Source organism: Cucurbita pepo, chromosome 1 (genome assembly GCF_057944985.1).
Source record: "Cucurbita pepo subsp. pepo isolate OVF chromosome 1, ASM5794498v1, whole genome shotgun sequence".
Taxonomy (NCBI): domain Eukaryota; kingdom Viridiplantae; phylum Streptophyta; class Magnoliopsida; order Cucurbitales; family Cucurbitaceae; genus Cucurbita; species Cucurbita pepo.
In genome coordinates, this window is record NC_141798.1 from 1,569,252 (window position 1) to 1,594,619 (window position 25,368).

The 25,368-nt window shown below is 36.3% G+C and overlaps 4 protein-coding genes, 1 long non-coding RNA gene and 4 other non-coding genes across 16 annotated transcripts; 4 read left to right on the forward strand and 5 right to left on the reverse strand.

Annotated features, from left to right (window-relative positions):
• Window positions 1-459: 459 nt before the first annotated feature.
• On the reverse strand, window positions 460-9,368 carry LOC111789693 (protein LNK1). Of its 8 annotated transcripts, none has more exons than XM_023670374.2 (9): window positions 9,159-9,368; window positions 8,180-8,293; window positions 5,506-5,654; window positions 3,619-4,181; window positions 3,175-3,517; window positions 2,303-2,686; window positions 1,461-1,612; window positions 915-1,053; window positions 460-783 (listed from the first exon to the last, which is right to left on the reverse strand). In XM_023670374.2, the coding sequence occupies exons 4-9, from the start codon at window positions 3,975-3,977 to the stop codon at window positions 679-681; spliced, it is 1,482 nt and encodes a 493-aa protein (XP_023526142.2). In that variant the 5' UTR covers window positions 3,978-4,181; window positions 5,506-5,654; window positions 8,180-8,293; window positions 9,159-9,368; the 3' UTR covers window positions 460-678. The 8 variants fall into 8 exon arrangements, with proteins under 8 accessions (XP_023526142.2, XP_086979356.1, XP_023526120.2 ...); XM_087123230.1 differs by lacking the exon at window positions 9,159-9,368 and adding an exon at window positions 5,756-5,869; XM_023670352.2 differs by lacking the exon at window positions 5,506-5,654.
• Window positions 7,094-8,173, reverse strand: LOC111789718 (uncharacterized). The gene is made up of 2 exons (XR_002814379.2): window positions 7,933-8,173; window positions 7,094-7,894 (listed from the first exon to the last, which is right to left on the reverse strand). It is a non-coding gene; the product is annotated as an uncharacterized LOC111789718 (long non-coding RNA).
• A 1,306-nt stretch (window positions 9,369-10,674) lies between the features above and the next one.
• Window positions 10,675-12,186, forward strand: NFD3 (Ribosomal L18p/L5e family protein). Its single transcript, XM_023670399.2, has 2 exons — window positions 10,675-10,968; window positions 11,217-12,186. Exons 1-2 carry the CDS (start codon window positions 10,773-10,775, stop codon window positions 11,879-11,881), a joined length of 861 nt encoding a protein of 286 aa, XP_023526167.2. The 5' UTR covers window positions 10,675-10,772; the 3' UTR covers window positions 11,882-12,186.
• A 1,108-nt stretch (window positions 12,187-13,294) lies between these two features.
• LOC111789734 (potassium transporter 7) lies at window positions 13,295-21,008 on the reverse strand. The gene is made up of 10 exons (XM_023670410.2): window positions 20,464-21,008; window positions 19,340-19,568; window positions 18,201-18,449; window positions 17,791-17,841; window positions 16,749-17,009; window positions 16,000-16,052; window positions 15,729-15,843; window positions 15,358-15,612; window positions 14,518-15,040; window positions 13,295-14,334 (listed from the first exon to the last, which is right to left on the reverse strand). The coding sequence occupies exons 1-10, from the start codon at window positions 20,740-20,742 to the stop codon at window positions 13,800-13,802; spliced, it is 2,550 nt and encodes an 849-aa protein (XP_023526178.1). The 5' UTR covers window positions 20,743-21,008; the 3' UTR covers window positions 13,295-13,799.
• A 624-nt stretch (window positions 21,009-21,632) lies between these two features.
• Window positions 21,633-21,716, forward strand: TRNAL-CAA (transfer RNA leucine (anticodon CAA)). The gene has a single exon. It is a non-coding gene; the product is annotated as a tRNA-Leu (tRNA).
• An 83-nt stretch (window positions 21,717-21,799) lies between these two features.
• Window positions 21,800-21,883, forward strand: TRNAL-CAA (transfer RNA leucine (anticodon CAA)). Its single transcript has one exon. It is a non-coding gene; the product is annotated as a tRNA-Leu (tRNA).
• An 86-nt stretch (window positions 21,884-21,969) lies between these two features.
• On the forward strand, window positions 21,970-22,053 carry TRNAL-CAA (transfer RNA leucine (anticodon CAA)). The gene has a single exon. It is a non-coding gene; the product is annotated as a tRNA-Leu (tRNA).
• Window positions 22,054-22,284: 231 nt separating this feature from the next.
• Window positions 22,285-22,368, reverse strand: TRNAL-CAA (transfer RNA leucine (anticodon CAA)). The gene has a single exon. It is a non-coding gene; the product is annotated as a tRNA-Leu (tRNA).
• Window positions 22,369-22,740: 372 nt separating this feature from the next.
• LOC111789745 (ubiquinol oxidase, mitochondrial) lies at window positions 22,741-24,478 on the reverse strand. Its single transcript, XM_023670429.2, has 4 exons — window positions 23,905-24,478; window positions 23,624-23,752; window positions 23,062-23,550; window positions 22,741-22,993 (listed from the first exon to the last, which is right to left on the reverse strand). The coding sequence occupies exons 1-4, from the start codon at window positions 24,274-24,276 to the stop codon at window positions 22,934-22,936; spliced, it is 1,050 nt and encodes a 349-aa protein (XP_023526197.2). The 5' UTR covers window positions 24,277-24,478; the 3' UTR covers window positions 22,741-22,933.
• Window positions 24,479-25,368: the final 890 nt, after the last annotated feature.

Sequence of the window (25,368 nt, forward strand, 5' to 3'; positions counted from 1 at the left end):
AATACATCAGATAACATTGTAAAGAACATAGGCTCCAAAATAAGCATAGAATTATTGCCATTACAATGAACATGAACCCTAAACAATCCAAAACAGAGTAGCCCCAAAGTAGAAACAATGCATCAAATAGTATTCAGCTGAGCCCTGCCTAAAATTATGCTTCAGAAATGAAAAGACAAGAACTTTACATAGTAATCCACCATTTATTCATCTAAACGGAGAGATAAACGCTACATAATCTAAACTTTGAACTCAAATGAATCACTAACATACAAACAGAAATGACTTAAACTTCCAAAAATCATGGCCAGGCCATTTCCTAACAGTGCCAGTTTTTTGTTTTTGCAGATAACAAAAAGAGCCTCCACTAGTTGACTGTCGGGTAGGTAACAAGACCTGTGGATTGGGATTAGCCTATAAAAGCAGTAACTAATGCACAAAATATTTCAGTAATCAGCATAGTTAAACAGGCTCTTAATACATTAGCCAAAGACAGGTAGAATTATAGCCTACTTAGACTTTCAAGGTAAGCATTTGAAGGACCTGACCAAGAAGGATGCATGGAGAAACAAATTTCACAGAGATTACGATAGTAAACGAGTATAGACTGGAAATCACACCATGCATCGATGCTCGGCCTCATTTGGCATGTTATTACACAATATTTTACAGAGCTTACTACTGCTCATAGTTTTTCCCATTTGACAGCGGCTTTTGATCTGCTGCTGCATAAGCTGTAGCTCCCCCAGTTTCGTCCTGAAAATTTTGTTTTTCGGCTGGCACCTGCATATTGGTGACATGTTAAGACGAACTATATTGATAAGAAAAAACAAGACGCTCTCGAGTTTCTCTAACTGGAAATGATTTTATTCCATACAGAACAGGAAGAAAACTGAAAGGTGTAAAAAGCTTACCAGTTTGGGAGATTTCAGAGGCAAGGCATTACCACCAGTGGGCATTACAGATGGATCCGAAGGCCGGTGAAACAGCAAGTGGGCGACTGATCGGTCGATAGGATTGGTATCAGTTTCCAAATCCAAAAAACGTCCACTCCTGTTAAAACCGAAATCCACGGTGAGAAAGTTCGAAATAACTCACATAGACGGGGAAAAGAAAGAGAAAAAGAAGCTCAAACTTAACTGCATTGTTTATACACAAGAAGAAAAATAAGTAAAATGCTGTTGGTTCACCCATCCTCTGCATTTACAGAAACAAGAAACCACTGATAACCAGCCAGCCATACAGGCCAATTGGCATTCCTATAGTTTTAGTAAATATTAACCAAGTTAGTTTTCGTGCGCATAATCTAGAATTTTTCGTTTCAATTTGCTTTCATTCAACTTTCCATCATCCTCATTCAGATGAACTAAATGAGGCCTAAGTACACACATTGCTAGAAGGTAACAGAAAGAAAACTGAAGTGCCCCAACTTGATAATAATAAGGTGAGTAATAACTTGCCTGTTAGCGTCTTGATCGATCAACGGTGCAATTCTCACAAGTTTATCTTCTCTAATATTCTCATTAAGATTTGCACAGTTATGTCTCTGCTCCGCACTTCTTGCCAGGCGATATAAACTATCTCTTATGCATAGTTTCGTCCGAATATCCAACTGAAATAAGTAATTCGAGCCGTTAGTTTGAAGAATAATATCACAGTTTCAGATTTCCCAGTGAAGGAATCTAATGTTCATTATCAAAGCATTTTCTGAATCTTGGCTCATTTTTAGTTTTTTGTATAAACCATAAAAACATTTTCCTCAAGATTATGGAAATGCAATGCTCTCATGTGTAATGAGTTGTAAGAGATTCAATGAGCTTTATGAGGTTTTGTGGTTCTTTCACATTAGTTTTAAATATAAATACATAAACTGAAAACACATAATGTAAAATCATTGGAATGTAAGGCAATTCTGCAGATATAATTCAAATGTACATCCTTTTATAAACAAACTTTTCCATGACCATGTCCATGTCCTAATTTTCTAGAAAATGATGTGTTGAGGTGCATGTGCGTTGTGTTGGTGTCTCCTCGTGACTGATGTTGTTTAAGGTATATGGACAATCTAATTTACAACTTGTAGAATTTCAGACATGCGAGCAGTGAATACCACAAATTGAAGGGATTGAAGAAAACCACCAAAGTTTGTTATGGACACGGACAGATTGTTGGCTAGGGTATGCTGGCAAAGAACGACTCGCTAATTGCATGAAGGACGAAGTACTATGCATGCAAATGACTTTTTCCATGCACATAGACAGGGGACACTATTATATGATGTGAAAAGCATGTAAAATACTACTACCTGCTCCATTACTTGTTGAAGCTGGCAAAAACTAGTTGCTTCCAATGAGATTCCATCTAGCGTAGTGCTCCGGCAAGATATATCCGGTGCATTTGAAGAATCTAATTCCGCTCGACTTTCTCGGCTAACTACGCCAGTTTCACTGTGACCATCATCAATTTCACTTTCAGATCTTGGTGCATGCTTTCTAACTGGAAATGAAGTACTGAATGTTTCCGAATTTGGCATAGACATCAAAGTGAAATTCTTATTGAATGAGGCTGGTAAATCCTGGTGGTACAGTTTTTCTCTATTTTCATTTGCTGCAATTGTTGGAGCGTCAAAGGAAGGATTATGAGAGCTAGGTACAGCCTGTAGTTGATTAGATGCAAAAGAAGACTCCTGCAGAAATAGGTGGCCGTTAATTGTAGATTTTGTACGAGAAAGAGCCGAAGACACCAAAATTTGTTAATACGCATTGCTATATTCTAGGTTCAGACACAAACTTCCTGTTCGTATGCCACTCGAGTATCAGATCAGCATCCCTATTTATGCCTTGGAAACCTTAATAGGGAAGATATTCTATACAGAAATTTGTGCATTATTTAGGTTACAGTCATAAGTTTTCAATTTGATGAGTTCCAGAAGGATGCGCTCGGAGAGTTCTTACTTTATCCTACAACGAGCCTTAAGAGTTTTACTACGATGCTTCGTTACATGAAAAGATGGTTCGTTCTTCACTCATTTTTTACAATGAACATAACTAGGCTGGGGAGAGAAGAACTCAATTACAAATAAAATGAGAAAGGTTTTATTTCATTCTTGGTTCAAGGATAAAGAAAGATCCAGAAAACTCAATTTCAAATAGAAAAATTAGAACAAAGACAAACCTGTTGTTTAGGTATCAAGTCACCTCTAGAATTTCTTTTTCTATCTGGTATGTCAGCAGCTAACAAGTGACTAACAGCAGCAGAGTCAATCCCATCATATACCTTACACCCAGTTAAAATATTATTTTTGTTCAAACCATCAGATGATGGGTCAGAATTCAGGGGATTAGAACCTTCATTAAATTCCAATGCATCATTTATTGTACTTCCTTCACAGCACGAAAAATTAAAGTTCGACTTTGTTGGTTTTTCTTCGAGTTTTTCTGAGCCATGGGATGGGGAAAACCAGCATAGATCGTCTTGATTGCTTAGATTCCCGAGCCCAAATGTTGAATCGCAATTTCTGTATCAAGCATAAACCACAATCACAGTGGATCAAAGAATTCAACTTTATATCATAAAATCAAAACAAATGGGAAAAAAACAATGAACAAGGTCGATTACCTGAACATCCTATCTACGTCCTCAAAGCTTTCCATATCTTGCCACCCATAAAATAGAAGATCGTTGTTTTCTTTGTTTTCACAATCATCATCCAGAAAACTAATATCATTACCTGTTTGAGACATGTGACTGACAGAATATTGATACATGTCATTCTCATCTGCAGCACTGTTGTCAGTTACAATATGATCATCTGTGCAGTAATCAAAGTCTGTACCCACGTCTGTTTTAAAGCAGCGGTTTGGCATACTAAGACCGTTTGGTTCCATTTTCACATCTTTGAACGAGTCACTGTTTGAAGTAGGAACACCATCAGGTGTATGAGGCCATGAATCTTTTTCCAGAACTGTATTCTTCATGATTGATGTTTGTATTATTACTTTCTCCTTACCAAGAAAACTGAACTTAGTTGCATTGTAAGCATCATCTGTAAAGCTAATTTTGGGATTAGAATTCTCAAGACTATCACTCCGCACGTCAAATAGATCCCAAAGTTCGTCACCAAGATGAGGCACTATATAATCATCATTCCCAGTGAAGTCCTTCCAAATATTATCCTTGAGCTGCAACACCGTTACAAGGTAGTAAGCTACGGGACAGGAGAATTCAAAATAAAAGGAAAATATATATTTTCTCCCTTACATTAAAACAATATGGATAAATTGCTATATCTCATAAAATACATAAGCCAATACAACACACATTAGAGAAGTGAACTGAAGTCATGTTTGGAATGACATTCGAAGTGCTTGAAAAAGAGTTCTTAAGTGTTAAAAAAGTGTTGTTGAACACTTGATAGTCACTCCAAACACTCCCTAAACCCAAACGACCAATGCTACATGCAAACAACATAAACTACAGGGCATAAATACATTCTATGAAGTAGCTATTGTTGGTTTACATTCTATTTTGGCCCCAAAAATTTTATGCTTGTGCCGCTGTAGTTTTTAAATTTCAAATGCTCAAATTCAATTCTCAAACTTTTAAAAATCATTTTAAGTCCTTGTCATCAATTTTTTTTTAAAAAGAAGTTATTTCGTAGAAATCAGATGTGACATATTCCACGAATTTACATTATGAGTAGATGTTTATGTAGACAAGTTACCAAAGCTATGTGTAACAAATTAGAAGTCAATTGTCTCAAAATGAATTTTGGACCATCCAATTTAAGATTGAAAAACAAAATATTTGAAAGTTTAGAGACTAAAGTAGAGCACTCAAAAGTTTTAGGACTAAAATAAATATAAATGTTTGAGAACCAAAATAGAGTTAAAATCTTAAATGAGTTAAACAAAGAAAATCACAATGGCAAGAGACCTTTCAATCTAACAGAATAATAAAAGAAAAGAAAGAAATAGTGAAGTATATTGTTATATAACATCCATCCATAAATCATTGTTCCACAGAATATACAGGATTAGAGATTGTTAACGGAAAAATGATTGCTAAGTGCATAAATCCTCGCCAATCATCTCAAACATCATGTTTATCAGTTATAAAAGGGCAGGAGGATTTCACACAGCGCTCAAATTATTGCTTCTTTTCTTTCAGAAAATTAAAAATGACGCATACCCACCCTTAGTCAATAGTTTTAATCTTGGATTTAATTATTGACTTCTCGAGATAGATTTTTTCTAACCAATAGTTAGATACTTATTGGAAAACAAAGAATAATACAGAGCCCATTTAAGCTAGAGCTTTGCATAGACTATTGACCATTAGCTTCTTGTATCTATAGAGTGCACATCTACAAGAGATTGTTAGAGTGGAAGCTTTCTGCCTCCAATGTGGATCAAGAAGCTAAAATCAATCTCCATTTAACTGTAAAACACAATATGCAGAGACATGTTGATTCAGAATGAAGCAAATTTAAGGATTTCAGAATACCAGTTACTAGTGATGTCGCCTTCACCCCAATGGCAACATCAGCTACACCAACTTATGACCGACCACAAGATCAGCAAATACCAGTGATATCTTCTTATACTACGGCATCCATTTCATGGTCGTTAGCTTGAACTTGAATTGCAAAAGTCCTGTTAATATGATGATATTATATGGATGGGTCTAGATTTGGAATTAGAAAAAAGGGGTCTTCAGTTGGAAGCCAAATTGGCTATGCAAAACAGATACATACCTCTGAGACACAATGGTAACAGAAAAGGGCTACAGCTAAGCAAATCTACAAGTTGCTTTGCATCAACAATTTGGTCCTCTACCCAAATGTATATAAGTAGAATACACACGCAAACTACATCGGCCGAGATTATAAGATTCACTCAAATCATTATAAGGACAAGTAAAGAATCACACAAATAGAAGATAAAATAAATTGAAAGCCAAGTTGGATGCTTGGTCTAAAGTGAAAAGATTAGAGACGATATCATTTGAATCCTAGATTAGAGAAGAAATCATTTGAATCCTATCAATGGCATAAGATTGATCATCTGGTGGTAAATTTGGAGCTCTCATGTAACAGAGATAGTATTTGCTTCTTCAAGGACGACTCTCTCTCTTTTGTAAATTTTTCATATCAATATCATAAGCAACCAAAAGATAGTGTTTTAAGGAATGCTCCAAGGCAGTGAACAGTAAACTTCTTGTTTCCTTGAAGGCTAAAGACAAAAAAACAGGTAAGAATAGGCTATATGATTGCATAGTATGCCAAATAGGATTAAGCTAACGTCTCTTATAGGAATGCTAAGTCAATTACATTAAAAATCTAAATATTGTTTATCTTTGCTATTCTAGTGATCCTCCCAAGAAACAAGTGAACACGTGTCCCCAGTAGAGAACTTCAATTGTGAAGGTGGAAGCATGAGCTCAATGTAATAACGTTGATGTATTACCATGAGAAAAAAATTTGAAACAACAAAATTACATGGTATGAATCAGAAGAATAAACTCATTGGCCTAATGGTCAAACTGAAATTGTTTGGTGGGTAGGGCTTTTCCTAAATTTATTTATTTTTACATTGGTGAGTGTCTTGGCAAGTCACACCTCAACTAATTTCACCGAACAATCGTCTAACCCTCGAACATGTAGTTGACATGAAAATACATAAAATATTATATCCAAGGTAGATGACCATCGAGAATTGAACCCATTTCCTCTTATTTGTCCAAGGCTCTAATGACCACTAGGCGTTATCCCTAAATTAATTAGTAGGATAAGATTAGATTTAGAAAATTCTAGGATTGACCCTTATGCAGGCCTCGCTTTTGTCCATTGTTCTTTACTTTATTTTAATGGAAGGTCAGGTTTCTCTCTTTTTTTTAAGAAGAAAACATATAAGTGTCCCAACTATGGGAATGGAGCCCGCAAAAGAAGGGTATTATCCATTAAGTTGACTGAAGAAAAGGATTTCCCTTTATATATAGCCTATAAAAAGTTTTTGTGGGTCATCCTTTTCCATGGTGTGTAAAAGATCTTTTAGTTCGCTATAACCGAGTTTTCTTTTGGTTTTTTTTATAAACAAGAGGAACACACGTATTCTCAGTGCAGGATTTGATTTTATTTCGTGCTTTGTATAAGTGCAAACATAGACACCCTTTAAGAGATTATAGTCTATCTTCTTTGATTTCTAATTGGACAGCACTTTTGTAATTCACCTTTTGGTATTTGGAGCCCACTAAACTCCTTGCAGTTCACTCATCAATGAAAAAATAAATTCATATGCATGGATAACAAATAAATCAATATGAACTTCAAGGTGTAACATTGATCGATAGCTCTTTAGAGGAACCTAGCCTTGTTAGTATCAAAAAAATGTCTAAATCTATGATGAAGACCATAATAAACAAAAGATAAGGTATTTTTGCTAGTACTCAACCGAAATGAGGTGAGTAGTGGTATAGCTAAAACAAAAAATTGGCCAAAGGAATAAGATTGTCATTCACCAAATTAGTCAAGGTTTTTGAGCCAATAAATGATCAACTCAACAAAAGGGTAAAGATTACACATCTAAAACTCGTGCTCCCACCATCAATTTCAAAACGACAAACCAATCTACAAGATATTCTCATGCCTAAGAGGATCAAACAAAATGCCTCCAATCTAAGTTGATAGAAAAGATAAGAGTAATTACAAAAAGGCTTGTGAATGGCATTTAACTTATCTTTGAAAAGCTTCTCATTCTTTTCCTTCCAAGTGAGCTCTAATAACATGTAACCAAAGCATTCTTGCTTTATCCCTAAACCACCAATCCGAAAGCAACTTCGGGAGTCATTCCTCAGCATCCTTACGAGGACACCAACTCGACCCAAATGAGAAAACCTATCGTGTTGAGTGTTAACGCTGTTCAGTGAGAAAACCTATCGTGTTGAGTGTTAACGCTGTTCAGTGAAGTGTCCACATAAATAATTTTGCTATTTAAGGACTCTTGCCTTCCTAAACCACCTCACTAACAAAAGGATTGAGGATTCATATCAGTTTGCTAAACTTGTTTTCGAGTATTAACACTCTCAATCTATGTTCAGCATCTCTACTAGGGGGAAAAATCAACATTAGTTCAAACTTATCATCAGAAGAACAGAAAAAAATGGGAAAATGAAATTATACCTTGTACATACACAAGTCAGACATTCCTTCAAGATTCTTTATCCACCATTTAAGAAGCATAAAACTGTTTGATACAATCCCATGTCTCAATCACGAACTTGCCCGGCAGTGAATCTGAATTAAGAATAAGAGAAAAATGAAACAACACTTTCTCAGGCTCTTACTTATGGAGACTGTAAAGGGGGAAACAGCAGAAAAATGTGAAGAAGAAAGCTAGTAAGATTTCTTACACTAATTCTAGTAATAAATAACATTTTTTCAGGAAAGGGGCATGCTATTTGAGGAATTTTATTATTTCTTCTTCAGGAAGTTTTTTTCCCTTTGCAGTACAGGTCAAACAAACACGCCAAACAATTAAATTTTGCTCTTCTTAGATCTATTATTTCCCTTCCAGCAAGTTAAGCCAAAAGTGATCTTAAAAAGGCATATTGATTCAGAGGGTTTCCAGAGGAAAAAAGAGAATGAATTCATGAACCATATACAGTGAAAAAAGGTTGAATATTATAAGGAATCACAGCCACAAAAATAAAAATACAGTTTCAAACAAGAAACATCCCCTCTTTCAATTAATCCATCAGAAACTCAATCATTTCACATCCTTTCAGTGAAACCAACTCCCATCAAACAATTCCAGAAAACCCTTTTGAATTCCAACCCACTTTCTCAGCAACCAAACAGCTAACAAATCGAACCACCACTAAAAAAAACCCCATAAACCAAAGCAAAAATTCATAAACTCCCAACAATTTTACTCCCTTTCAGTGAAACCAAATCTCATCAAACAATTTCAGAAAACCCTTTTCAATTCCAATTCCCAACCCACTTTCTCAGCAACCAAACAGCTCAAAACCCCATAAATAGCTGAAAATGGAATCACGAAAAGAAGAAGAAGAAGAAACTACAACAAAAATCAGAAGAACCAGTAGCGATCCACCAAAAAAATAAAAAAATAAAAAAAAATAAAAAAAAAAAAACTCACCTGGACCCCAAATATCCCTCTCAGAAATTCCCAAGCAATCCAGATAATTCAACGATTGGGGATCGAAGAAAAAATCCCAGCAAAGACAAAAACAAAAAAGCAAAGGTGAGCCCTAGGTGGGTTCTTCAGTCCGGTTGAAGAGAGCTCCAGGAAGGCTTCGACTTCGAGAGTTTTTTTTTTTTCCCCTTTTTTTTTTCTTTTTGGGTGGACGAATACTTTACTATTCTCCTTAATTATAAAAACTAGTAGCGCAAAATTGGACACGTGGCAGCAGGACGTAAAGAAGAGAGATGGGATATCAGAATTCGTGGACGAGAGCTTCGGACAAGATCCGATCAGTTTCACGAATCTGATTGGTTCAAATTTGTAGCAATCCGCTCGATTCACGACACGTGGCAACACCGCTGGAAGATTCCTTTGCCTTTAATTTTTTGGTGCCTGCTGACGTAATATTGTACATATTAATACTTTCTTTTTGGGTAAAATTTTATTTTTTTATTCAAAAATAGTTTTTTTTTTTCAAAAAATAATAAATACACTTTTAGTTTTTGCCCTTTTTATTTACTACTTTTGTTTATTATTATTTTTATCCTCTCCTTCATCCTGCCCACCACTAGTCTTGCCGACCACTAGTTATCGTCCGTTATCGACCGTAAATAGAACGAACATAAAGTATCAAACGATAACAAAAGAAATGATTTCGTCTTCTTCGATCTATTACCAATATTTCAACAAGTTTCGTGAGCTAATTATTTGCACGATGGATTGAAGTTGTTCTTTGAATCTAACTCGACGTTCAACGAGATACGATTAAAAGGTACATAATAAGGAACTGGTGAATGGAATATGACCGTATGATAAATGTCAAAACCACATATTTAATATTAAAACGTGACGTTTATCAAATTATAGAGACTTTTATGAAATTTTATCGGACTGTAATGCATAATAATAAGTTCCAAACGAACCCATTTTGTATTTTTACCTTAAAAGTTTAAAAGTTAATCTACCCGAACTTTTAATTCGTATCGACGCTTCACTTTTAAAGATTAAACATTGTTACAGTTGAAAGATGTGTTATACTAAAATTATTGCTATTATTAGTTTCGATTCAACAATACATGGAAACGAACATTTGAACGTATTTAACTCATTGAACTGAGTTCGAGAGTCTGTATTTATTAATTTATTTATGGTAAATTAATAAAAATACCCTTGAATTTTAAATATCATCTAAAAAATAACATAAACTTTAAATACGCTTAAAAAATAATATTAAAAAGAGATAATTTATGAGGCATTAATAGATGATTTATATGCGATAAAAATTATTTAATTTTTTTATTTATAAAAAGTTAAAATTATTAATAAAAAATTTAAAAACTTTTTTTTAGAAAAAAGTTGTATTTATTTTTATTAATTTAGCCCCTTATTTATCTATTTATTTATTTAATAAAAGAGTAATTTATTTTTTAAAAAATAAACCTAACTTATAAGAAAACCATCCACTAAGGAAAAAAAGAGCACTATAATTGGGCCGGCAAGTAAGTTAGGGTTTTTTTTTTCGTTCGACATTCGTATTCTCGGAACCTCTGCTGCGGCCGATCGACGACGATGCGGAGACTTCCCCTCCCTCACCTCTCTTCTCTCTTCCGTTCCTCCTCTCTCTCTCATGGCTCTTCCTTCTCTTCTTCTCGCCTCTCCATTTCTCCATTTTTTGGCACTGATGCTCGTTCTCCCATGTCCTCTCTCCACTTTTCTCGCGGATCGGAGATCTCTGGATCCGTTCAAATAGACAGGCAGGATTCAGGTGAATTTTATTTTTTACTTGCTATCTGATTCGGGAATGACGATTATCGGCACTTATAATTTATGTTCTAAATGGGGTTTGGCGTTTTAGGTATAGGAAAGGTTTGTTATGTGATTAAGATCTTTCTTTTTGAATCTATTGATTTTAACGATTCAATGCATTTGCTTTTTCACTAAAGAGAGATAAAGTTAAGGATGTCATTTTCTGGCGAAGTGAATTTTTCGAGTGTTTTCTTTTGCGGATCGCAGGCTGTGTGGACCTTCCACGTGGTGATTCTGTGAATGTTGGACGGGAGATTGTAGGACGTGCTTGGAAAGGATTGGGAGCTCAAGGGCCTTGTTGGGGTTTGGCGCGTTCGAGTGAAAATGTCTCTGTTCCTTATTCTTCTAGCTCTAGATGTTATGTACACTACGATGGCCGGCCGAATGCTGATACAGGAAGGAACTTTAAGTCCATGAACTTCGTCAGGGGAATTTTAGAGGAAGATGGAATGGATTTTATGGGTAGTTCTCAGTTTCCTAGACCACCCAATATGGAGCACAATGCTGATATTGTCCATGTAAAGCTGATGCGTAACAATACATTTATCACTGTTACGGATAACAAAGGAAACACAAAGCTTAAGGCCTCTTCTGGCCGTCTTGAAGAACTGAAAGGAGGGCCTAAACTGTCCCGTTATGCTGCCGAAGCAACTGCAGAGTATGTTGGCCGTGAATCTAAAAAATTGGGGTTGAAATCAGTTGTGATGAGGGTGAAAGGCTTTACTTACTTTAAGAAGAAAAAACAAGCGATCTTGAGTTGGAGAGATGGTTTTACAGATTCTAAACGTGATCAAAATCCAATTGTTTACATTGAAGATACTACAAGACGTGCTCACAACGGTTGCAGACTTCCAAAGCAACGCCGTGTCTAGGTGTATGGGACTGGAATCTTGATGATGATGTCTTTTTATCTTTGTTGGAAAGTTTTCCTGGTTCAAATGGATGTAGCTCGCCTTCAAGTTCCTACTTGCCCTTTGCAATAATGATGACAATTGGATGTTTTTCTTTTCATATACATCAGTGTAAAATTTTCCAGGTTTAAATTGATGTAGGTTGCCTTCAAGTGTTCACTTACTGCAGTAACGATGACGACGGGATGTTTTTATATACACCAACATCAAATAAGTGTTTTCTTTTTATTCAAGTTCAACGACACGTGAGATTGAAAGATTCGAAACAGCCTCTTGATATATGCCTTATCTGTTTGGACTTCATTTGAGATATGCAATATCAACTTTCTCCTTGCAGTTGTGCACCACAAAAAATTCTTGTGGCCAGTGTCCAATCTTTTTATGTGGCTATAGTTTCTTTCCTGTTGTGGATTATACATTTCTCTGATCTTACTTCTATCTCTTGACTCATAGCCTGGAATGCTTGTTTTACCTTTAGCATGAAAGATATTAGTCTCTAATTGTGACCAGATTGCGCCTACCTCATGAAAAGACAAGGGAAAGTAGCTGGTTTGACTACAGGACAGAGAGATTTATTACAGTGATTTGATCAACATTTTTGTGTGCTGAATTTCTTATGAAAATTTGCAGGCTTTTTGATCATTGATGGTGGATTTATATTATGTATCTGGTCCCTTAGCATGGATGAGCCATGGGCATAGCATGGAGTTGTTTGCTAACAGAGAGCTATCTTTGAACCAGAAAGTGTTAATGCATAGCTCGTAGAAGAAGGTGTTCCACATGGTTCTGAATAGAAGAAGGATGGAGCACAAAATAACATGTTATCTACAGGTTCCTTAGTATTATGGCTCATTTCAGGTTACTGCTGCGCCCATGGTTGCCTACTGAGCCTTTTCTGGCGATGTGATGTGCTATGGAAATGAATAATGCACTTGTCACTCTGTAATATTAAATGGTAATTTAACCTCGACAATACACGTGTTTATTTTGCAGTAACACTCCAATAAAAAAATACATCAATTCATCTCTTCCTTTCAGAAGTTGTAAGATCATGTATGGGGGCTGATGTCTGCCCAGTGTCGGAAGGTCAAGGAAGTTGGTGACCTGATTACCAGGGAGCTGGCGACCGAAGCCCTAATGATCAGTGGCTGTAACTATAATGGTCCTAAGGTAGCGAAATTCCTTGTTGGATAAGTTCCGACCCTGTTCAGATCGTCACTTCCACGAACTGGGCTTCTGGATTTCGAGTAACTGAAATTGAAAATATTCTTTTCTACTTAGATAGTGAACATCTGTTTCATTCAACTGGGTCAGAGGGGGATGGGATACCCTCATTTAATGGGATTTCTTGAAATCTAGGCACAAAAATCTGAATAGAAATTCAACTACCAGCACGATTTTGCATTATCATGAAAAGGGGAAAGAGTAAGTAGGGGACATAAATAAGCTACAGTAAAAACAACTCACTACAAGACTGAATCATTGATGCATCTAAAGGTTGGATGGAGGCCAAACTAATCCAAAGAGGTCTTTTTAAGTCGTAAGAGATCTACAGCGAGGGATTGCATCAACAGAATTCACGAAATTTCAAATATCTCAGGCGTTCATCACCATGCATGAACACGAATGAACGAACTACACAGGCAACAACCTCGAAAAGCCCTCCGAGTAACCAAGGATGTAACAGAGCTTCCTCTGAATCCAGATGGCCATAGAAAATCAACAGTATGTTGCATTGTAGTGCACCGGAGATTGCAAAAGACCATTTTCCATTTTTTGTTTTTGTTTTTTCTCGGACTTCTTTCACTCGTGCTACACATAGTTGGTAATCTTCATATCTGATTTGATTCTACAGTAAATTGGCAACAAAATTGAGCTTCTAAACCATATATGTCATGCCAACCTGCATCAGGTGGGTGTGGGGAACACTCAAGTTGGCAATGCCCCTCCTGCTGTTCTTTCTTAAAAACGCATAGAAGTAATTGATCATTAGCTTCTTGATAAACCAAGAATCCTTTCTTGCTCTAATGTCTCCATGACCGAGAAGGTACACTACACCTGATTCTTTAGCCTTTCTTATAAAGGAAAGCTCTCTCTCAAGTGATTGCTCTGCATCTGGGATTGAGGGGTCTAGAGATTCAATTGGCTGCACCTCTTCTGGTACGTTGATGATTTCAGTTATGGGTCTAGTCTCGTTGAATTCAGCGAGGAGAGGAATGCCAAGTGAATAGACACTTCCATTGGGAGCTATGAGAAGTTGCGACCTATGGATCTCGTCGGAATCAGTATCGTCATCTCCATCACTCTCTAATGATCTTTCTTGTGCTTCTCGACGGATGAATTTCTCAAGGCTTTCAATTAAGAGCTGCTCAAATACCTGATGATTTTCTTTTCGGACATCCTTGTAACCATACCTGTTAAGTGATGAGCCCACAATGAAAGATCATATAAAGGTAGAGTATCACATCTAATTAGCTAAATTAGTCACATACTTAAAAGATCAACCTTTCTTTTCACAATAGCAGAGTTTCCTTCTTAATTATGGGAAGAGCGGTTATGAAATATAACACATTTCTTAGGGAAATTGCATGTCATACCTGGCAATGCAGCGAAAAATGTGATAGCTCTTTGGGCAGACTCGGCGGAAAAGAAATCTCTCACTCTGAGGCACAACAGGAACTGGTACATACTTGATACAGACAAATATGATCATTGAATGAACAGCAGGAAGAGTAGTCAGAAAATGGCCAAATATTGCAGGTATTCCTTTCACTAGTTCATTATAGACCAAACCGATGCCAGGAGCTCTGATTGTCCCGAGATTGCATCCGAGTTCCCGCATTAAATCCATTGACAGTTTTTGTTTGACTTCAGTTTCATACTTGAGCTTGCTTCCGTAGTTCCAGATATACATAATGAAGAACATAATCACTGCGAAGACCAATATGATCCAACTTCCATCACCCACACCCCATAAGACAGACGAGAAAAATATCAGTTCTATCCCAAGAAAGATCATCGCAAAACCCATCACGATGATAATATTTATCTGCCATATAAGAAGCATTACAATGGTTAACAAGATAGTTGTCATCATCATCACTCCCAGCTCAGCGATACCTGCTCGAAAGATTAGTTAGCATAAAGATAGGTAGAAATAACATATGCAATACAAAAGAGTAAAGGGTAAAAGAATTATGGGACAAGGGGACAATAACGCAGCCTCCATATGCCCCCGAATCTACCATACACTATTTGGACAAAAAAAACTAAAAGCTTTCATTGTAAATTAAAAAATATTGGATTGAGTTCAGGTAGACACGTTAAGATGGAAACGTGATCTATATTTATCTAACATGGGCCAACTTATCCTCAAAGAAAAATTATTTCTGGTAAAACAATGGAAAATACAGATCATGAGAAAATGTGAATATTACCATATGCGTTTCCAATCTCATACATGCTAGATATGGAACAGATGACCACCAGGCAAACTGCCAACAAAAACCAATTCAACACCGGGATATAGATCTGCCCCATGAATTTCCTAGATGTATGAATGATCTTAAGACGAGGAAAACATCCAAGTGCTGTCGATTGTTTTATACACGAAAAGGTAGCCGTAGTCATTGCTCTACTGGCAATTAATGCAGCAACATTAGCGATGAGAAAAACTGGCCAGAAGGCACTTTCTGTAGACAGAAAGCAAAATAATTGTATAAGCAAATGCACCCACTGAGACTGAAGCTTGTGAAGATGTAAAATCATCGAGCTTTGCAAATCAATACAGATAGTTAATGAGCCTTACTGGGAACGGAATTATAAAAAACATGCTCAGCTCCATTGTGGTTTGATATCAGGTAGGCAGCTTGACCCAAATAACCCAAGAAAAGACAAGGCAAGACGAGGAAGACAAATGTAAGCTGCAAACATTCACCAAGTCTTATTAGACAACAAAAAGCGGGAAATGCTGAAAGGCAACAGGTTGCACAAATAACATCTTCAAAAGTGCAAAGCATCATCTAGAAAGAATGTGTGTGAAGTAACTAATTCGACAATCTTAAATTACATCTTCCTACCTGTATTGACCGCACAGGGAAATAGCAAAGATCTGCAAACATCGCCTCGGAACCTGGTAAATCATTATCAGAAATAAAATAAGAGAGATAAAAAATATCCATGCTGATCAAAGTCGCACCAAATTAAATTATTTTAAACTACAGATAATCACTAGTCATGTGCTAAACAGTAATCGGAAATTTTCTATGGATATGAGGATCTTCATTATTAATTTTCTACATCTATCCTACTGTTGTAATCGGTAATAGTAGGCATTGAATCACAATATGTCACATGAATTCAAGAAACATCAGAAGGCTACCAAAGTCGTACATTATGTAACAGATCTGAAGGTACGAAGTTTTGAGGAAAATCAGTGGCCACTAGTCCCCCTCCATAGTCCAGTCCCCTTGTGATAACCATTTGGTATTTCATCTTTGATTTTTTTAAATTGTGTTTCTTTCCTTACAACTTCTTTACTATGGTTTTAGATTTGAATTCTTGATAAAATACCAAAAACAAAAACAAAATTTTCAAAACTACTTTTTTAGTTTTCACAATTTGATTTATATTTTGAAAACCTTTGTAAAAAGTAGAAAAACAAAACAAAGAAATCTATATTGTTCATAAGCTTAATTTTCAAAAACCAAATAGTTATCAAACATGTCTACTAGGATATAATAATGGACTTTGTAATTTATATCGATGAAATGTGTCTCTTGTTTAAACTAAATCAAAAAAGAAATGTTGAATAGATCAGAGTGTTTACCGGTAGCACATAAAATACAACCTCCAAGGCAATACCATGCATTGGTAGAGTTCCTTTTGAAGAAATAATATATGTGAACGGGATTGAATGCCTTCAAGACACTGCGGTCATATATGACAAGGTTATAAATCCCAAGGCCTGCAAGAGTACAAAACCATATGAATAATGCAGGACCAACAGCGAGCCCCACTTTGCTAGTGCCATACTTCTGAACACTGAACAGAACTATAAGACAGGCAACTGAGATCATCACAGCCTCATCTGCAAAACAACAAGTAGTAAACAAAAATGATTGAGACCCAATATACATAGCAATAAGAAATAATTTAGAGAAATAAGGGCATAACCATTAACAGGATAGAGATTTTTATAAGCCACACCCAACCCAAGAAATTACATAAAACCGTCTCAAACTGACCAAGAATACACAAGGGAGAGTTGCTTAGAAATTCTAAGAAATTTCTTCATGAGTTTCAAGTATACAAGTTTTGGAGAAGGTCAGAAATGATCGTATATAAAATATACAAACTGATTTTAAAAGTATTCAATTGAAAAGAGAGAGGGGGGGGGGGGGGGGGGGGGGGGGGTGAGAGAGAGAGAGACTTTTTATACCCAAGTACGTAACAAATACAAAAAATATACCAATGACTTGCCAAAATGTGTTCTTCTCATGTCGATGGTAACTCACAAATTGAATTAGGGGAAATAGTCTAGCCCTCAATTGCATATCCATACACAAATCATAAGCCCAGATTTCACTGTTGCATAGTCATAGAACTCTGGACACTAACATGGAAATAGTATGAATTACAATAAACTGCAAGCTATAATAAAAACTAAATTAATTAATTAAAAATCAAAGCAGCTGATTGTCTCTCATAAAATAGTTGGAAAAATGAATGGCTCAAGAAGATACTCCCTGAGTATCATAAAACACTTCAAAATCTGTAATCATGTTGTGGTCTATCTAAATCAATTTCCATATAATAGGGATTGTACACAGTAAAAGATATTTGGGAAAGTCAAACAGGTTAAAAACTACCTTGGTTGATTGCCTCCACTGCAATCTTTAGTCCACCAACAGCTGACATTACTACAAGAGGAAAAACAGAAGGTCGTCCTTATTCAAAATTAGTAATAATAAATACACTCCTCAATACTCTAGCTCCATTATTGGTTTAGAAACATTTTCCAAATATAAGAGATAAGAAGTTGAAGGTATTCTAAACAGTAAAAGAAATGCTTTATGGAATAAAAGTGTAATTTCATTACCAGCATAAGAGAATAAAAACGAAGCTACCAACTAATAATACAGGGAGAATAAGAGTTTGTCTGTCATCAGTTCGGGCCAAGGCCAAGATCACAATACATTTGATATAGCTTACATTGTCCCAATGCTGGAAGCATTAGAATTTTACCGAGCAGAAAAGAGGAGAGATAGAATATACAAACCCGACATTGCTGGTGTAACAACTCCATCAGCTATTACCATAGAAGTTCCAGCAAGAACGAGAATCAAAATAAGCTTCTTTAAAGTCAAGGAAGCCTCAAGTTTTTCCTTTATTTTTAGTGATCTTTCCAATTCAGCCGATGGCACCTTTAACCTAAAACTTGATATTCGGGTATCTGAAGGAAGTTGATTTGGGAGAAGACTGACCTTGGCATGTCTACAAATTAAAGAGTACAAAGCAAAAGTACCACCTGCAAAAGTTGACGACTAAGAAAATCACACTTTATGCTTCATTGTATATTTGCATGCACAAAACGATAGAAACATTGGTGCTAAGACTTGACAAAAGACTATCTATTCCCTAAGACTTGACAAATAGCTATCTGGAACAGACATAAATTAGCAAATATTCACTAACTTCCGATGGAACTATCAAAATTTCTCCTCAAGGGCTCGGAAAATTTGGAGTTATGCATATTGCATATTACCTCAGTATAATCTATGACACCCCTAATTACTTGACCACCCTTCGGTATTTATATGCATGTTACTTTGGGTTGGAAGGCATAAGGATAAGAACTACACTAGACCAAAAAACACATGCAACTGAAGGATGATAAGGGTTCAAAACCGACTAGGAAATGGGAGAAATTACAAAAAGACACTCAACTAACCATTAGCAAAATAGTAGAACAATTTCAAAACTCCATGGACTTTTAAAGTGCATAAAGCTAACTAAAACCTCAGTGAGATTTCATCTGTATAAAGTACATACAGTTGGGATTGGAAATGGAGAAGAGGGAGAGAGAGAGTGCATGATGTTTTTCTCTTAACATGTAATACCAGAAAAGTTATGGCCAGTATTCTTTTGCCAAGAGAACCACTTCATAATGAGAGATGAAAAGAGAAAAAAGGCCATACAAAAAACCAGGCTAAAACCAAATAAAGTTTCTAGAAAAAAGACACGTAAGCGTCAGCTATACATTGGATCCTTGAGGCAAACAAACAAACGAGGAGGAGCAGCAAATTTTGAGCGCTCCTTCAAGATAAGAGCTCACAAAAAAATTTCATCAATACACATAAATATGAGCATTCGAGGGGAGTAATTTTAAATGCGTACACATAAGTTTAGAAAGCATACCTTCACCATCATCATTTGCCAGAAGAACAACGAGTACATACTTGACTAGTGAAATCAAGATTAAGGTGTAGATAACTAGAGATAATGCCCCAATAACATCTTCATCTCCATTAATAGGAACTTTGTTGAACATGACACTGAAGGTATATAGAGGGCTTGTCCCAACATCACCGAATACAACCCCAAGGGTCTGGAAAGCAAGACCGATTTTCTTCCCCACGCTGAAGTCCTGAAAATAAGTTAAGTAAATTACAAATATTCTACTATTCCTCTAATAGCCCATGTGGATCAAATCATAATCCTTAACTCCTTTTTAAGTAAAAGAATAAATAAAATAAAATGACATTTGCAAGATTTCTAGAACATGAAACTACAATAACCAGAGAAACAAGGAAGATGACGTCCCAAAAGTTCAAGAAACCCCTTGTTTCCCATCCTCCACACATTTCCAATGTGGTCAAATCGCTAGATTAGTACACTAATATAGGTCTATTACAAAAAAGAAAAACACTGTATCATACCAAAGGCTGGGGGATAAGTGATCCAAGAATAAAAGGAGAAAAGTGAAACTAAAAGAGATCTCTCCAGTCAACATAGCATGGAAGAAACCAATGTTAAAAGGACTGCCCAAGTCACCAGAGCCCAAAAAAGAGCATGGGAACTTCTGTACTTCAAATACTTTCATACCCAGGAATTTATGTTATAAAACTATCATTCCATCTAACTTAATATACGATTCAAAAAAGTTACAAATCTTGGACAAAATTTGTATAAGAAAATCCCGACCACTTGTGATAACCAAACACACTAACATAGAATGCAATACAGCCATTATCGCCATTTTAGCCCGCATGGAACAGACACTGACATCAAATCATCTATCAACTGAGTAAATAGTAACTCGGAATCTGGAGATAACCAATAATGCCACTAAATGTCCGGTTAACTACATATTACACTTTATTCTAGTTGCTAGGAAACGAAGATCACGACGTAAAATAAACTACAGCATGTGTTCCAGTTCAATCTCGCCCCCCTCATTTTCTCGGTAGCCAAACGGCAGATATACAAGATTAAGACCAAAAAAAAAAAAAAAATCAACTCAAATAGAAAATTCATAGCACCTCGTAGTCATTTCTCTGCGCACCAGGGACCTCAAGGGCTTCGACATCGAATGAATCAATCCGCGGACCAGTGCGAATCAATTTCTGCTCAACATTATCTTCTTCCTCAGATTCCAAATCCAGACGATTCCGCTCTGCATCCTCGTCGTCGTCTTCCTCATCCTCGTCGTCGTCGATCTCCGATTGATCCTCATCCTGAAATACCCATCGCGATTCGATGGAATCCATTGAAGCAAGGCCACAATTGGTCTCGCCCCTCTCCAATTCACCCTCCGCCATAAGAGAGTACGGGAAATTGTTGAATCTTCAAAGATCGGAAGATGAGTGAAAAGAAACTGGAAGAAAGGATAAGGGATGGAGGGAATTGTGGGGCTGAAGGGTTTGGATTGGATCAAAGGGATTGGATTCAAATTGCTATAACTTGGAAGGCAGTGAATGAAAGGAAACGTGAAATGGTTGTTTTTTCAGGTGAAACGAAGTACGTTGGAAATGAGGAACACAGTTCGCGCGACTATGGAATCTCAATGAGAAAAGGAAGAACAAAAGAAAGAAAGAAAAAACAACAAAAAAACAAAAAAAAACAACAACTTTTATCTTTATAATAATATAAATTTTGCTTAGTTTATATATATAATATAATGAAAAAAAAAACGAATTGTTTTATAATTCAGGTTTTTTTTTTTTTTTTTTTTTTTTTTTTTCTTTCATGATGATTTAAATCACATTCATATTATAAAAAAAAAAAAAAAAAAATAGTACTTTAATGGTAATATTTAATTACAAATTTTTGGTAATGAATTCCGGTGAAAATAAATTAGGAATTTTGTCCGATGTTCTCGTCCCCACATCACTCCATGGATATCGTACTTAGATTCAATAAAAATAAAATTTTAATTTTATCAATTTTATTAGTAAGGTTTATATATATATATATATATATATATATATATATATATATATATGATATGTCTTGGTCGTAGTAGTTGGATATCAGTAGTTATTTATCTTAACGTCTATATATAGGGTTTAGGGTTTATTAAAGTATATATTTTAATATATACGAAAGGTGGTTACGAAAAACGTATGCTTTATTATTTTATTTTATTGTTTAATTTATTATGTTAATAATTATTTGATACATTTAAATTTCTTTCTCGGTCAACAAACAAGTCAGGATGGCCGAGTGGTCTAAGGCGCCAGACTCAAGTTCTGGTCTTCGTGAGAGGGCGTGGGTTCAAATCCCACTTCTGACAAATCATTTTAATTTTTCTTTATTTTACTGGGCCGGGTTAAAATAAAAAAAAGTACAAAAAGAAGAAATAAAATAAACAATCAAGTCAGGATGGCCGAGTGGTCTAAGGCGCCAGACTCAAGTTCTGGTCCTCGTGAGAGGGCGTGGGTTCAAATCCCACTTCTGACAAACTTATTTTAGTTCTTCTTTATTTTATTGGGTCGGGATAATTGATCAAAAAATCATTTAAAAAAGAAATTAAAAATAACAAAAAAGTCAGGATGGCCGAGTGGTCTAAGGCGCCAGACTCAAGTTCTGGTCCTCGTGAGAGGGCGTGGGTTCAAATCCCACTTCTGACAATTTATTATTTTAACTTTTACTTATTTTATTGGGCTCGGCCCATTTAGTTTAGTATCCGGACCCACATTTGAGAGAGCCGTTCGGCCATTTTTTTTCTATCAGTGAGCCTGACTCAAAATCCTTTTAACCTATTTTTGAGACTCCATTTCCTACAGGTAGAAGTTGGGCCAGGCTAATTGATAAAAACGGCCCAAAAGCCCAATAAAAATAAAAACAAATTAAAATGTGTGTGTCAGAAGTGGGATTTGAACCCACGCCCTCTCACGAGGACCAGAACTTGAGTCTGGCGCCTTAGACCACTCGGCCATCCTGACTTTTTTGATTAGTTATCTTTTTTTTTTTTATTTCAAATTTTATTTTCTTAGGTTTTTTCTTATTGTAATTTGACTTCAATTATAAATTAGTCCTTATACTTCCTGAGAAAGCTGTTGAATTTCTATATCAAAGGCAAAATATTTACATTTTTTAATGCTCAGTTATGAAACCGAAAAACGAAGAAAATGAAGCTCAAACCATCGATAAGAAGAAGGAAAGAATGTGAGGGAAAAAAAGAGTGAACTTCATCGACAATGAAAACGGGTGAAGATCGAGTGAATTATTTGCTCCTAAGTTGTGAGGTATGTGGGTTAAAAAACTCCAAGTTGATGACCCGAACAACTTGTCTAATATCAATAAGGTCAAAAAAGTGAAATCGAACAACATGTACATATCTATAACTTTTTATTTTCGAGAAAAAAGAACAATTCAAACTACATGCAATCATATAGACCATATACCTAATAAACCAATCAAGGTCTTTATTGGACGTACATTCCGTAAATTCGAGTGAGATTTGATGTATTTACAAATTACGACACATTACCTATAACCATTTCCACTTCAGTGATATCCAAGAGGGGCTGCTGATTCTCTCAGTTCCTTTCCTTGAAAATGGATGTCCTGCCCACAAAAAGAACCAAAGTTACTCAATTGAATGAACCATACAGAAAAGAAGCAAAATTACTCACAGAAGCGAAATGGTTGACGTCGCGGTGGTGCCCCTCATCGGCCCGAATCACCGTGATGACATCCTTCAGCCTTGCATCCTTAGGCAGCCGCCAGTAGTCAATGGCGATGGCCGGAGCGGGCACGTTCTCGATCTTCCCTTCGTTGATATCCTTCAAGTACTCGGTGTAAGAATGGATGGCTTCCTCCTCCAAATACCCAACAATTCTATGAGCCAATTTGGGGGACGTCAAGTAGAGCACAAAGAACGCATTGAAAAACACTCCCTGCACTGTGATCACAAGCAGCCGCTCATACCACTTGGGCTGCACAAGCTCAATCATCGTCATTAGATGCATCCTTTCATTCTCTGCTTCTTCAAGCAAGGCCTTGATCCACCCACCACTGTGCTGAAACTTCCTGAGAGATTTCAAGTGCAGCAGCATCCCGGCGACCATCCCCGGGACGGCTGCCACCGTTTCGAGCATCACTGCTCGACAACCGTAGCGCCTCTGCACAACATAGAAGATCATGTGAATTCAAGGGGCCAGGATGAATGAAGTACAAACATATCAGATAACCCACCTGGAAGAACAAATCTGTCGGGATTCGAAGAACCTTCACAACACGATAAGCAAATTTATCAAGAAAACATTTCGGCTCATGGTGCTTTCCAAGATCAATGGACAAATTCGCACTGTAAGTATCCCACGGCTGCGTTCATAGCAACAGTTTCAGAAACTTCATAAAGAATCCAATCAAAATACACAAGAAAATGACACAAAATTTAAGCCAAAAGGCGAGCAGACATTTTATCAAACAGTTGGCGGGCAAGAATACAACGACCAAGAAGAACGAATTCATACCATAAAACAATTCCATGGCCATTCAGATCCATCTTCCCTTGTAATCCTCGGCCTGTAAATCCCCCAATAGCTAGAAACCAGAGCATTCTCCTTTTCCTTTTCCTTTTCCTTCTCTTTCCCCTGATTCTCAACGTTCTTCATCCCCTGTTCTTCCGCCACCGCCGTCGACGAGCTCATCATCCTCCGCCAGTGAAACCCCTCATTCGCCACCGATTGATACCTCGTTCCCGGAGACGCCATCGCCGTCAAAGTAACCCTCAGACCACCACCACCACCACCGCCGCCGCCACCGCCAAGACCGGCAACCGAACCAAATCTCCGGCTATTATTAGCCACACCTCTCACAAAACTCCACATCACAATCCGATTCATCGCTAGTGAACAACGAATGGACCAAAATCCTTCCCGTTAATTCTCCGATTGGTCATGGACTCATGACCAGTCCGTTATAAGTAATGGTCTTAGAGGAACCAACCAACAGCGGCTATAATCCCGTGCTTCGCGGTTCCAGTGCGACGGTTGATTATATTCGACCCAAATAATCTTCGACGCTTCCTGTAAGCCGTCGAGATTTCGAGGAAGTCCAAGAACCAGAGGATTAAAACAAGAGCCACCCAATTGAATTTTGTTTAATTTTAATAATAATCTCTGGATTGGCGGCTGTTTAGAGGAATAATTGGGTCTTTTAAAAGTCAAATGTGTTTCTTCATTTTCAGTCAACGGTCAGCCGCCATATTTCGTCGTTGACCGTTGTATTTTATTATTATTATTTTTTAGGAAAATCACAATTTTACCCTTAAATATAGTTTGTCCCTAATAATTATTATAATTATTGAATACAAAAGTGAAATATATTTAAATGTTTTGTTATGTTTTATTGGGTTTTTTTTTTTTTTTCAATTTGGATTGGGTTGATTTTCAGAAATCTGAAACATGTTGACATTTTATTAATCAGGTCAACCCAACCAACAAAAATAAATAAATAAATTGGACTAATTAGTGTTGAAATCTTGACAGAATATTCAATTTATGCAAATTCACATATTAATTTTAACAAAAAAACATGCAGATATTTATCAAAATTTCAAATATAATTTAATGCAAATTAAAATTTATTATTTATAGTATTTGTGGGACCCATCGAGATATACAACAGGAGATTCGGGTCGGGTGGAATCATTTCATTTCGGGCAGGTTGTGATCTGTCGCGAATTATTTGCCTCTTTTGACCCGTCTTTGTCAAAAGACGATTTTGCCCCTGTAATTATTACTCAAAATTCTTTCCATTCCTATAATTAAAAATAGAAAAGTTGTCGAGAAAACTATTTAAAAATAATAATAAATAATTAAAAATAAATAAACACTTTTACCTAATTTATCGATTATTAAATTTGTCTATTATTTAATATTATACTTTAAAAAATATGTAATTAATATTACACTTGGCGTTCTAGATGGTAGACA

Bases quoted from the DNA above. Each gene is read 5' to 3' on its own strand.
- LOC111789734 (XM_023670410.2), bottom strand. From the start codon at position 20,742: ATGGCGGAGGGTGAATTGGAGAGGGGCGAGACCAATTGTGGCCTTGCT. The intron at 17,010-17,790 runs GTAGTTTTTAAC...GTTGTTTTGCAG, and splicing joins AGTGGAGGCAATCAACCAAG to ATGAGGCTGTGATGATCTCA. The intron at 14,335-14,517 runs GTATGACATGCA...ATCACTTAACAG, and splicing joins ATTTTTCGCTGCATTGCCAG to GTATGGTTACAAGGATGTCC.
- LOC111789745 (XM_023670429.2), bottom strand. From the start codon at position 24,276: ATGAATCGGATTGTGATGTGGAGTTTTGTGAGAGGTGTGGCTAATAAT. The intron at 23,753-23,904 runs GTATGAATTCGT...CTATGAACGCAG, and splicing joins GGCCATGGAATTGTTTTATG to CCGTGGGATACTTACAGTGC. The intron at 22,994-23,061 runs GTGAGTAATTTT...TTTTGTGGGCAG, and splicing joins ACGTCAACCATTTCGCTTCT to GACATCCATTTTCAAGGAAA.
- LOC111789693 (XM_023670352.2), bottom strand. From the start codon at position 8,239: ATGCTTCTTAAATGGTGGATAAAGAATCTTGAAGGAATGTCTGACTTG. The intron at 3,518-3,618 runs GTAATCGACCTT...TGCTTGATACAG, and splicing joins GACGTAGATAGGATGTTCAG to AAATTGCGATTCAACATTTG. The intron at 1,054-1,460 runs GCAAGTTATTAC...CGGTTTTAACAG, and splicing joins ATCGATCAAGACGCTAACAG to GAGTGGACGTTTTTTGGATT.
- NFD3 (XM_023670399.2), top strand. From the start codon at position 10,773: ATGCGGAGACTTCCCCTCCCTCACCTCTCTTCTCTCTTCCGTTCCTCC. The intron at 10,969-11,216 runs GTGAATTTTATT...TGCGGATCGCAG, and splicing joins AATAGACAGGCAGGATTCAG to GCTGTGTGGACCTTCCACGT.